We start from the raw sequence: 13,186 nt of genomic DNA on the forward strand, positions 1-13,186 counted from the left end.
CCCAAAGACCAGCTGGCCGGTGCGCACATGACTGTTTTTTGGGCAGTTTTTGCACCATTTTCAGGCCATTTTTGGCTCCCCAAATAGCCTGAAAATGGCTTGAAAAATGGCCAGGGTTTTGGTGCGAAAAACGGACTGAAAATTGAAGGCCAAAAAAATGGCCCCAAACCAGCCAAAAAACAGGCATGCTACCTGCTCTTCTGGTTTTCAGTGCGCACATGCACACCGGTCAGCTGGTCTTTGGGTTTCCAGTGCTCCAGCAGGCGCACACACGTGCATGCACGAGTGTTCTGGTTTGGGCACTCAGTGTCAAAAAGGTTCCCCATCACTGCCCTATCCCATTCCAGATAACTGGCTGTCAGGTCTCTTGTTGAAAACCTCCAGTGATGGAGTACCCACAACTTCTTGGAGGTAAGCTGTTCCACTGATTAATTGTTCTCCCTACAAGAGGAGGGAATTCCTCTTTAGGTTGGATCTCTTTTTGATACTCTTCCACCCATTACTTCTTGGCCTGCCTTCATGTGCTATAGAGAATAGGTCGAACCCTCTTCTCTCTGACAGCCACTCAAATACTATCTGTTAGATAAGCTCCTCGTTGGGAGAGCGAGTACGTTCAATGAAGCGTTGTGAAAGTTGTGTTGGAGAACACACAAACCAGCATACAGAGACACTGCAGTTTAAATAAGCTTTTACTTTTGTGGAAATAGAGGTATCAGAGTCTATCAAACAGTCCAAGTCATACACGGATAAGACAGTCAGTCATCAATGTCTTTCAGTTAAGGGATAATCCAAATAATATAGTCCAGTATCATATAATCAGTTCAGTATTCAAAGTTTGCTAACAGTTGCAAAACTTACAATAGCTCACGGCACTCAGATCAGATCAGCCTACCATCTAACGAAACAGAGAGAGAAGTAACAGTTGTTCTGGCTCCCTCTTATGGCTGATTGAAGAAACAGCAACCAATCACATTTTACAGTATGTTTTAAAGAAACAGGTATAGCATTGTTACATGATTTATATATTGCCAACCCAACCGTTAGAATTATATTCCGAACACTATCATATTACCCTAGTCCTTCACTTTGTAACATTAAGGTAACGGTTCCCCTCGCACATAAGTGCTAGTTGTTCCCGACTCTAAGGAGCGGTGCTCATCTCCGTTTCAAAGCCGAAGAGCCAGCGCTGCCTGAAGACGTCTCCGTGGTCATGTGGCTGGCATGACTAAATGCCGAAGGCGCATGGAACATTAGACATACCTAATTCCTCAATTGTTCGTCCTATGGTTTAAAAATCAGGAAAACCAACAACATAAAGAACCTTACCCTTTGTAAGCTGCAGGGTTGAGAAATACCGTTGCTTTCTTTATCTGCATATTGGAAGGAATAACTTGGTTGCCCCATACCTAATAATAAAGAGAAAGTAAGGGTTTAGTTATTTAATTACTTAATAATTAGAATTTTCCATTTGGAAACCGAAAAACAATGCTCTGTTTAGGTAGCCTCTTCCCAGTGAAAGGAATGAGCTCAAGGAAGAAGTGACTTGTTTGCTTTGTCACTCGCAACTTGTAGAAGTGCCCCTGATATTCTGAATTATAAACCCCCTAATTAAGTAACACAAATGTTGTTATTTTCAATACTCAAAATCAGGTCCAAATATCAGGGGATAAAACAATGAAGTCCGAAAAATAATCCGCTGTTTAAGTTATGATTTCAGTCATTAATTTTATCCCACCCGTGTCAGAAGCATCAAGGCGCTTTTAGGTTGAAAGGATTAGCTGGTGACATCACTGTTGCCCAGGGGATGCCCAGTTGAGGGGTCCATTATTGTCCACAGCAGGTGCTGGACCGAAGGACGAAAGCTCACCCTGTCCCATGGCAGCACTCATGTCTCATATGTGAGCTTGCTAACATGCAAGCCAGAGTGCTAACCAGGCGAGCCACCGTGCTCCTAGTCCCTCAATAAAAGTACCCATGGATTTGGGATTTTGTTCACTCATGCATCCCCCCCCCGCCCCAGATACAATTACGTTTAATTTTTAAGGTGTGTTCAAGATACCATATTCAACTTTAGTTTAGAGCTCTCTGGGAGTGAGATGGGGGTACCTACATTTGATAAATACTGTATTTTTCAGAGTATAAGACGCTCCAGAGTATAGGATGCACCTAGCTTTTGGGGAGGAAAACAAGGGAAAAATAACTGCCTCTGCCTCCCAGCAATTTGCCACCTTGCAACAAACAGCAAACAGTACAGACAATATACACTGTTTGTAGTGTTATATTTCAGACTTTACTTGTACAGATGCTGTTAAAATTGATGTGCTTTCTGGGAGTATAGTTATTCTCTGCTATTTAAAAGAATAGCACTTTTTAAAAGCAATAGCACTGGGCCTCTTCAGATCAAGCATTTACAGTATTTTTAAAAGCTTCTTAATTTTGTTAAGTTGTCTAGAATAATAATAAGGCAGTCTTTTAAAAAATAAGTCTAATAATTTGAACATTCTATAGGCATTTATAGTTGTTGACTTCTCTCCTTGCAGCAAACAGCCTGATTAGCACAAGAAAAAAAGATCTGCCTCTGCCTCCCAGCAATTTGCCTTGTGGAACAAACAGCAAGTTTCACTTTCAATTTCTCCTGATCATCAGCTGTTTCAGGTTGCAGGGATTGTTGTAGCCTATTGAAGTCTCCGCTTGCTGCAAAGAGATAAATTGATGGAAGGCAGAGGACAAAGGGTGGGGCTGGTGGGTGGGGCTACATTCAGTGTATAAGACGCACCCACATTTTCACTCTCTTTTAGGGGGAAAAGATGCGCCTTATACTCCAAAAAATACAGTACATAATGAACAAAACATTAAGGCCATAATGCACATGGGTCTGTAAAGGTCTTTATGACTCACACAGGTACAATTAACTAGAATGTGAATCTTACAAATTTTATTAATTTATTGTTGTGCTGTTGTAGTTGTCCCCAGGCTGGTGCCCTCCAGATATGTTGTGACAGGAAAACAAAGGACAACTCTAAAGCACAACAATTTTTATAATAAAAAGATGGAGATTTAAAAAAAAAAATACAGCGTAAAGGTTACTGCCAACAGTACTGAGTACCAATAGTCTTAAGAAATATCCGTTCCCCCAAATGCCTATGAAGAAATATCCTTCTCAATTATCAAAAATACCTGCAAGCTATTCGCCACTGATTTTATACTTTGCGGAATTTGAGTATAATTAGGTGCAAAGCCTAAGCTTGGCAAGAAGAAGAAAGCAGTATTTGTAATATTTGGGCAACTAAATAATGACATCCTTGTTGATAGGCTACTCACGTAGAACAGACCCACCGGGAGAATCTCCAGGACCCTGCACAAGTGAGATAAGGAGGGGATTTTAATCTAATTTGATCTTGTTGGATGGTATTACCTGGGCTTCTTGGCATGCAGCTCTCCTTAGCAGGTTATCGCTATAACGGGGGGGAAGAGGAGAAAAGACAAAAATAAATATTAAATAAGCTAAATTTATGGAAGGGAGATATATGTGCGCATTTTAAAAAGGATTTCTGCTTCGGCAGACAGAAATCTTAAGTCAAAACTTTTCAAAGGGACGGTGGGGTTAGGAATGTAGACTATTTCCGCAATCATAATTTTATGTGATATTACATTTGTTATTAATATCTTTAACTAGATATTTATTCAGGACAAGCATATGTGACCCTTGTACTAGTTTATATAATGGATTGACGTTTTACCCACAACACTGTTCAAACTAACCAAATTCTCCATTATGTAAATAAATAGTATGGCATTAAAAAAAAAACCTTCTCCATAAACTGCATAGCTGGCCAGAAAATTTGTCCCCCTCCCGACACAATAGCCGGTGATGGATAGCATCAGAACTGCTGTCCCTCATTTTTTTCCTATCCCACCCCTCTTTCTTCAATCTGCACATATATACACAAAACAGCACACTAGGCACTCTTGAGTTTGAATTTCTGAATTTTGGCATATGCTAACTCTCTCTACTTCTCCTAACATTTGCCAAAAAGAAGGATGTCAAGAAATTAGCATACATTTGCTTTCATTAAGAAGTCTCATGACTAAAATGGTGTGTAGGGAGGGCATACTGGGGGGCGGGGGCAGTGAGCCAAATGTAAAGACTTAATGCGTGAAAACACAGTAACATTATAACACAACTATGTTAATGACATCATACAATTTTTAAAAGTAATCATAAACAGGGATAAAATAAAGGAAAAGTCTTTGACAAGATTGCTCAAAAGTGTTAGCATCTCTTTATATAAAGCATAATAATATAAATATAAATAATATAAAATAATAATAATATAAAGGAACATAAAGTGGAAAAAGTATTGAAAATGAGATGGTGAATTATCTTGTGGGACTTTCAAATACAGACGGATTGTCATTTGGAACACAATACGCCAGATATCACAGTTGTAGAGGGCCGAAGTGTACAGTTTATTGATATCACTGTACCAGATGCCAGAGTCAAAGAAAAACAACTAGAAAAAAATCACGACATATCGCGACCTAGGCATCAAAACTACACGGCTATGGAGGAAGCATGTAACAGTGATACCCATTGTCATTGGGGCACTTGGTACCATGTTCAAGAATTTTATAAGATACATCCACAAATTGTAGCTTCTTGCAATAACACCAGCAGAACTGCAAAAAACTGCTCTGCTCAGAACATTTATATTTTAAGAAGGTACTTGGTACTACTTTAAAAAGGTACTAGGACGCTGGCAGCAACCTGTATCAACCATTAGCACCAGTCAATGGTATTTGTGATGCATTTTTGAATGTTCACTTGGCTAAGTTTCATGTTTCATGATTGGCCCTCAATGAAATTGAGTTTGACACCCTTGCCTTATAATATTTGCAACTTACTTTGCATATCCTCTCCATGGTCTGTTCTTTGGTGCCACTCAAAATTAGTTCAATCAAGCAACTTTTTATTCAAACCAAGTCACTTCCTACCACAGTAACCTTTCCAGTGGTAAGAACATTGATTTACAATAAAAAAACCAATCAGGAGAAATTCAAAGTAAGCAACAAGAGAAACACGCAATGGGAAACCTTTAGTGAAAAATAATGGGGCAAAGAGAAACAAGCTTTCTAAAGCAAGAGAATGTATAAATAATAAATTACTCCAATTACCCTTAATTGGAATATTTATCAAAGGGTTCCTTAGAGGTTTTAGAATTCCTCAGTGTTCCGAGGAATACGTCCCGCATGTTAAGAAATAGGGACACTTTTATACCAATACAGTAGTAGACTTTTGATTAATTGAAGACATTTTATCAAATACTATTTAAAAACCAGCTCTAAAACTGAAAACAATTGGAAGGATAAGAAGGTTAATATACAGAAGGGAGGTGAACCCCCTTAGCAGACCAAACAAAGCAAGCTTGGATCCTAAAAATAAAAAAACGTACTTTCTCCAAACTCAGCTATGGTTGTCTTCCTGATACGGAGGGGAGGAAAAGGCCCGTTTTTCTCCAGTCCAGCACAGGAGTTCCCTTCCATTCACCATCCAGTGCTTTCTTTAGCAGGCAACTCTTTTGCTCTGTCTACTTAACAAGCCATATAGCTGCTTAACAACCACCACTGAGAGAACCAGGCTGTGGTCATTAAGCAAACTGGTGTGGGAAACAAAAATATAGCCCCTTGATGGCGAATCTATGGCATGTGTGCCACAGGTGGCACGTAGAGCTCTCTCTGTGGGCACACGAGCCGTCGCCCAGCTCATTTCCATTGCGCATGCATGCGTGCTTTCCGCTAACTAGCTGGTTTTTGGTTCTCTGTCGCACCTGCGGAAGATGTGCGTGCATGGGGGGGGGTGTCACGTGTCCATGCACATGTGTGGGGCAACCCCCCCCCCCCGCAGCCCATTTTTGGTCATGAGTCTTGAGGGAGGCCTGCTAAGCCCAAAATGGGGCATGGAGGGGGTAGGTCGCACCCATGTGCGGGGAAAAAGTAACAAATGGCCGAGAGCTTTGAAGGCACACAGGTGTTTACAGAAAGTGACCGTTAGTAAAATTATGAAGCGAGTATGTGGTTAGAAGAAAAGTATAAAGAATAGGATTCAAGATCAGCTCGGGGCCTTTTGATTTATAGCAGTCCTTGTAGGACCTGCTATATGTCATTGGACCACTTTGCAATGGCTTGATAATGCAAATACATTACTACTATTGTATATTTTATATCTATTCATTTCTGATATTCCAAATTATTAGAAACAATAAACCTCGGATCTTAAAGTAAGAATTATTGCTTGTGTTGTTGCCTTTGTTTCTTATTGGAATTTCTCTATGGTTCTTTAATGATTGCAACAACATATGACCACAATTCTAGACCAAATTGTGGTTGTAAGTTCCCTACCTGTACCAAGTAAGGAAATACACTACATTGCCAAAAGTATTCGCTCACCCATCCAAATAATCAGAATCAGGTGTTCCAATCACTTCCATGGCCACAGGTGTACAAAATCAAGTACTGTTTTTACAAACATTTGTGAAAGAATGGGTCGCTCTCAGGAGCTCAGTGAATTTCAGCGTGGAACTGTGATAGGATGCCACCTATGCAACAAATCCAGTCGTGAAATTTCCTCGCTCCTAAATATTCCACAGTCAACTGTCAGCTGTATTATAAGAACGTGGAAGTGTTTAGCAACGACAACAACTCAGCCACAAAGTGGTAGGCCACGTAAACCCGTCCAACATCAGTGTGTGACCTCACAAATGCGCTTCTGGAAGAATGGTAAAAAATTCTCATAAACACACTCCTAAACCTTGTGGACAGCCTTCCCAGAAGAGTTGAAGCTGTTTTAGCTGCAAAGGGTGGACTGACGTCATATTGAACCTTATGGATTAGGAATGGGATGTCACTGACAGTAAGTTCATATGCGAATAAAGGCAGGTGAGCGAATACTTTTGGCAATATAGTGTATAACAAGAAGAAAGAGGGGGATTAGAATGGAGAAAACCCGGTTCCACCACAAAACCGTGGTCGTCTAAAGCGCGCTCAACGAAACCGCGTACCTGACGTCATCACAGTGCGATGAAAAAAGCACGCTGTGAGCAGTAAAGGTAAAATTAACCCGTAAAACTAAACCTAACCCCCCCAAACTAACTCTAAACCTAACCCTAAACCTAACCCTAACCCTTACCTTTACATGAATCGGCTTGCTTTAAAAGCGCTTTTTAAAGCGCCCTTTTTTCTCCGCAGTCCTTGTCGTCGTGCTGCTGATGACGTCAGCGACGCACTTTAATCGGGCGCGCTTTAGTGGACCGTGGTTTTGTCGTGCCACGGAAAACCCGCCCCCAGCTACTACTCTGATAGCAAAGCACTGAGGGAATATTTTTCTTAACATGACTGTTAACATTAGTAACCGTGGTGACTCTGTGGTTAGAATAAAGTATTGTTGGTTAATTTTGCCAGCTGCCAGTAGTTTGATTCTCACTGGCTCAAGGTTGACACAGTCTTCCATCTATTTTATCCTACTGCATAACCAAGACATCATCAACTGTTGCTTTTTGATGGGGCAAAGGGCAGTATACCTTATTTCATTCGTAAATTGGATTTCGCAGTTCTATTTGACTTGGCTCTCGTGGCTTTAGGAAACCTACTCATGAAGCTGCTCAGAAGATTTAGATATACTAATTTCAATGGAATCTTTACAACTATGTATAAATTAATACTAGCAGCAGCTTCCCTTCTCAATCCCCTCTTAATTTTTTTTAAAAAGTGAGCCACAGTTATCTAGAAGGAATCTAATAAAATAAAAGGCATAGAAACCTAATAAATTCAATTCAATTCAAATTCAATCTACCAGATCCAATGAGGCTTTCTTATAAATAAAGACAATGATGCTTAAAGGCGTCTTTGCAGCATGCATGCCTCCTGTTAAAAATAATAATAAATTATTCTTTGAGCACCATACTGTCTATTCCTATATTATTGCATCAGGAACAATTCAAGCTAAGTCTGTGAGGACAGATTGAGAGAACAGGACTTGTTTAGCCTGGGGATATTATAGTATGCTTCAAACATCTGAAGAGATATCACACAGATTAAGCTTGTGATGTGTTCTCTATTATCCCAGAGCCTGAGACATGGAATTGAATGGTTCAAAATCTTTGGACGATAATACTGGAACATGTGGATGACCTTGGGGAATGAGGGGAACAGATGCTGCTTAGGAAAAAATCAGAGGAGAGGGAGGAGACCCCAAGGGATTAACAGCCAGAGAAAGAAATTTAGAAAGGACCCATCCTAATTGATCATACGGTCAAAAGTGACAGTGGAAAATCTGTACCTTCAGATTTCCAAGATTGATGTCAAATCTCCCAGTTAAAACAAGACAGAAAACAAGATAAGCTAATTCTACTTTATAGTAAGGCTACTTGATCAAGTAGGGTGGGTCCTTCCCAACTTTTTTTCCTCTGATGCCTTTTGGGACTTCTCTATCTTGTCCAGCTGTTTCATAGACAATATCTGTTCTCCGTGTTTCCCAAGATCATTCACATATTCCATTACAGAAGGCATATTTGGGATGGATGTTAGAAGAAATTGCCTAAGAGTAAAAGCAGTTCAAGCAATCAACTAATTAATGGAGGGCGGTGGAGAGAAGTTGGCCTTTAATGAATATTGGACTAGAAGACTTCCAAGGTCCCTTCTCACTTATTCTATTCTAAAGTCAATGGGACATACCATTGTTTGAAAGTACTATGATCACATGTATATTTTTTAGTAGCAGCTAATACATTGAATTACAGTACATGGATCTAGAGATTACCTTTAAATTAGTATATCTAAATAAATATAGCACTCTTCAAATTACAGGTAGTCCTTGACTTATGACCACAATTCACCTCCAAATTAAATTGCTAAGCAAAACATTTGTTAAATGAATTTTGCCACATTTTACGATCTTTCTTCCCACAGTTGTTAAGTGAATCACTGAAGTTATTAAGTTAGTAACAGTTAATAAGTGAATCTGGTTCCCTATTGAGATTACAAAAGGTGACCACGTGACTCCGGGACAATCATAGCCATTATAGATATGAGTCAGAGGCCAAGCATCTAAATTTTGATCATGTGACTATGGGGATACAATGTGTGGGAAATGGTCATAAATTGTTTTTTTTTCAGTGTGATTGTGACTTCAAAACAGTCACTAAAAGAACTGTTGTAAGTTGAAGACTACTTACATTCATCATTTAATTTTGACCTAAAATAAAGCTAATTGATGTTTTAATCTAAAATGCATTTTCTTTCCCCATAATAATTTTCCCTCCTGATTCTTGAGGGGAAAAAATAGGAATTAAGTTCACAAAACCTACCCAAAGATGTTTCTCTCTTGCAGATACATAAAATGGAAATTCAGTCTCCTGCTGACCCAATTGCTTAAGCTATTCATAATTTTATACACGGATTTTGAGATTATGCACACACAAACAACTCTCCAAAGTCTTTAAAATTCCCTGACCTGCTTTCGTAGGATATTCAGAAAAGCTATCAAATCCAGTTAGCTTCATATGGTGGAGAGAAAAAAAATTAGCTTGGATGGTCATTCCTCCCTCATTCCTCTGCTCCAATTCAAAACATTTCTTGGTTACAACAAAGAGCAAAAACTAACTAGATGACATTCTATAGCTCTTTTGCCACTTCTGTTCGGCCTTGAGTGTTTTTTTTAAATTCAATCCAAATCATGGAAAGATTCCAAAATAATTACCAGTGTTTTCCATAAAGCCAGTTTCCTCCCCATGTAACCAGGCAGATCCCAACTGTAGTCTTCTTCCAATGATTTCTGAGAGTTTGAAGCATTGTGATCACCTTGGCCATGTTTAGGTTTTATTCTATAACGTAGCGTACAATTCCGATGCGAAAAAAGGCCTCTGTGTGGTAAACTATGGAAAAGAAAGATGAATATTCTTAAAACTAGACAATAGATTTGAAGTTAGTTAATCAATGCATAACCATGTAACCTTTTCAGCAGGTAGTATGCAGTGATCTGGGAATTCTGTTTGCAGGTATGACAGATTTGAGAACAATTAACTATTTTTTCTAGGCCTTGTCTTGGCTTCATCAGTTCCACAATGGCTTCCATTTCTTCGCATTTTTTTTTTACCCTTGAGCTTGCAGGAATTTGTGCCTTGATTGTGAATGATCTTCATTTTTAAGTGCTCAGACAATTGCTTACACGACCCATGTTTGTTAAAAGTAGAGAGAACAATCGCGACCTGAACAAATAGAAGAGTCAGAATTGACCTATAGAATTTGGCAGCTAACTGTAAACCTAATCAGTTAATAACTTTTTAGCTCTTATTCCAAACATTGGGGGGGGGGGTAATGCTGAATCACTGGAATGGTGTTGAAACTTGTACAACCATTGCCACGTTCATTGTTTTGTTATTTTAAATTTGTAAACCATAGTACCTACAATTACTAACAGAAAACATGTTTTACAAGCCACAGTGACGGGCCTTATTCATCAGACTAAATTAAACAAGTAGCTTTGTGACTTAGTGCAATAACTAAACCCTGTAGAATGAAGCATGTGTTAATCAAAGGAAGTGTAAGGGCAACCTCACCATATTCACCAGCATCCTCAGGAGCTTACTCAAGTCTTTGTTACCCTCCTTAATTTACTCAAAATCTGCAATATGGAGATAGGGCTGTTTTCATGCTCTAATACAAGCATTTGAGTAGGGTTAAATTAATTAATAATTAACCAGTAGAACTCCTTGCCTCCAGAAGTTGTAGGTGCACTGGAGGTTTTTAAAGAGATTGAACAGCCTTGTCTGGGATGGTATAAGGACTTTTTCTCAAGCAAGGGGTTCGACTAGAACCCCTCAATGCTGTTATTCTGCATTCTTTTATGTTCAATAGTTAAAAGGACAACATACTGGGTTAAGTAACTTGCCATTGCCTTTTTTCTAGGGCTGAGAATGACTGACCCAAGGTCATCCAGATGGTCTTATGTCTAATACCAGATCTCCTGATCCTACTTTGATGTCTTAATTTAGGAGTGTCAAACTCACGACAACACAGTGGCGTCACATGTCATATCGGGACTCCCCCCCCCTTCGCTAAACTGGGCTTGGGCGTGCTCAGTGCATGACGCATCTGGCTCGCAGGCTGGGAATTTGACAGCTCTGCCTTAACTGCTTTCAAGTCTTTTAATTCTAACTTTTGCTATTTCTTCTCCATAGATTAAGCAGCTTGCTTTAATTATCAAAATTAAAAAAAAAATTGCCAGCTCAGGTTAAGGGTATGTTTGCAGGGATAGCCGGTTTATTTGATATACTAAGATAAAATAGGCCAGTTATTGTACAGTACCAAGCTATCCACTGTAATCCGTTGCTGCTTGGGTGTAAGGTAAACCCAAGTCAAAGTTTGTTTAGCAAGTTAAAAAAGGATTAATTGGCTAGCCCCATCTGCTCATTTTCTATATGAAATGTTGTTGAAATGCTGTTTTCCAATCCCCAAGGATTTCAAGAAGCAACTGAGCTTTCTGGTTTGTTTGTTTTTTAAGATGTTTTGCTTCTCATTCATCAGAGCTGAAGAAGCTTCTTGGATGAGAAGCAAAACGTCTTCAAAGAAAAACCAGAAAGTTTAGTTACCTGTTGGGGGGAAAAAAGCACCTTTGGTGGGACAACCATGACCTGGATGACTGAGAATCTCCATAGACATCTATTGCATCTTCTTTTTTAAAAACAAATCTTGGCTCACCGGGTGTTAAAATAATCTATAGGTTGAGCTTGAGCTAATCTATAGGTTGAGGTAGCACTTCACTGAAATGAAGTGTTTCATAGACACTAATTCTCAAATGGCTCATCTGAGTTTTCACTTTGTAGAAACCTGATCAAGGCAAACCTGATCAAGGCCAGCTTCAGCGGCACTGGGTCCATCGCATTGGACATTCAATATTATGGAAACTGTTAGCTAAGCCAGGGCTCTCCAAAGTTGGCCGCTTTAAGACTTGTGGACTTCTACTCCCAGAATTCCCCAGCCAGCCTTGTTGGCTGGGGAATTCTGGGAGTTGAAGTCCACAAGTCTTAAAGCGGCCAACTTCGGAGACCCCTAGTTTAAACCCACGAGGAGGTTCCGGGCGGAAGACTACCATGCGCTGACCACGTGACCCACAGCCAATCGGTGCCGGCGAAGAACCCGCAGGACCCATTTCGAATCTTTTTGTTGCAGGGGCGGCGATCCTAAAAATAAAAGCCGGACGATGGCGGAGACTCACCTGAGACGAGGAGCCTCGCGGCATCGCCTTCGGTCTCCAGCACCCCCCGATGCACGGCTAACCTCTCTTTCTCTCTTCACCTTCCAGCTTATTAGAGACGGGGCATGTTGCCTCTGCCCGCCTTGCAGCGGAGCTAGGAAGGGTCTCACTTTTTGCCTTCCGTCTGACGCCGCTGCCAGTTTCTGCTCGGCTTCTCTTTGGCCGCTTCCTGGTGCTGCGCTTAGCTTTACTCCCCGGAAACATTAGATAGGCTCTTCTTGGTTCCGCGCGGCTCAAGGTCGTCCTTGTTTGTAGAAAAGGGCTCCAAGCCTCGTCAGTTTTCTTGAGCACAATCCTTTTGGGAGTCGGTGTAAATTTCGGAAGGAAAGAAGAAAGTTAATAAGCTCCTCTCCTCTCTCATCTCCCCCTCTTTCCTATTTATTTGTTTATCACATGTATGCACTGACCCATCCCATTATCTGCCTACTGTGGGTGGTTGCCTAATTCATCATAACTGTATTTTTATTTTTTTTACATGGAGGGCTGTGTTGGAAGTAATGTTCTTCCAACAGTTCCAAATAGGGAGAAAGACACTGGGAACCTGGAGATTGCTTGGAAAGATGATTTAATGGTGGACAGGACAACATGAGGGTTTTTTGGGGTCCTGGGCAAAATGAGCACATGGGTGAGAGAGAGATTTATACCCTCTGGAGTCCTGCCTTGGAGCTTCCTGTTCCTGTGTAAGAAATGTATTCTGATTGATTGTCAGACTCCCATGTGGCCATGCAAAGGTAACTTTGTGGGTTGTCTTCATGAGATTTTAAAACATCCAAAGTTTATACTCACTAATTCGACAGACAACTCTGATGTACAAACAAAGAAGGTTTATTGAATTGTGTTTGCAAATTCCTCCCTTCACAAGTTGGATTGAGATTG

General features: G+C 40.2%; 1 protein-coding gene across 1 annotated transcript in view; it reads right to left on the minus strand.

Moving 5' to 3' along the window:
- Positions 1 to 12,399, minus strand: part of AGK (acylglycerol kinase) — a 46,390-nt gene extending 33,991 nt beyond the window's left edge. Inside the window, exons 1-4 of the mRNA XM_087723001.1 lie at positions 12,272 to 12,399; positions 9,755 to 9,929; positions 3,416 to 3,455; positions 1,327 to 1,406 (exon numbers count right to left, since the gene is read on the minus strand). Of these exons, the coding sequence (XP_087579127.1) occupies positions 1,327 to 1,406; positions 3,416 to 3,455; positions 9,755 to 9,864 (230 nt within the window). The 5' untranslated portion in view covers positions 9,865 to 9,929; positions 12,272 to 12,399. The remainder of the gene's footprint in view (positions 1 to 1,326; positions 1,407 to 3,415; positions 3,456 to 9,754; positions 9,930 to 12,271) is intronic.
- Positions 12,400 to 13,186: the final 787 nt, after the last annotated feature.

Source organism: Thamnophis sirtalis, unplaced genomic scaffold, assembly GCF_051295495.1.
Source record: "Thamnophis sirtalis isolate CommonGarterSnake01/CBP01778 unplaced genomic scaffold, rThaSir2_p1.2 scaffold_9, whole genome shotgun sequence".
Taxonomy (NCBI): Eukaryota; Metazoa; Chordata; class Lepidosauria; order Squamata; family Natricidae; genus Thamnophis; species Thamnophis sirtalis.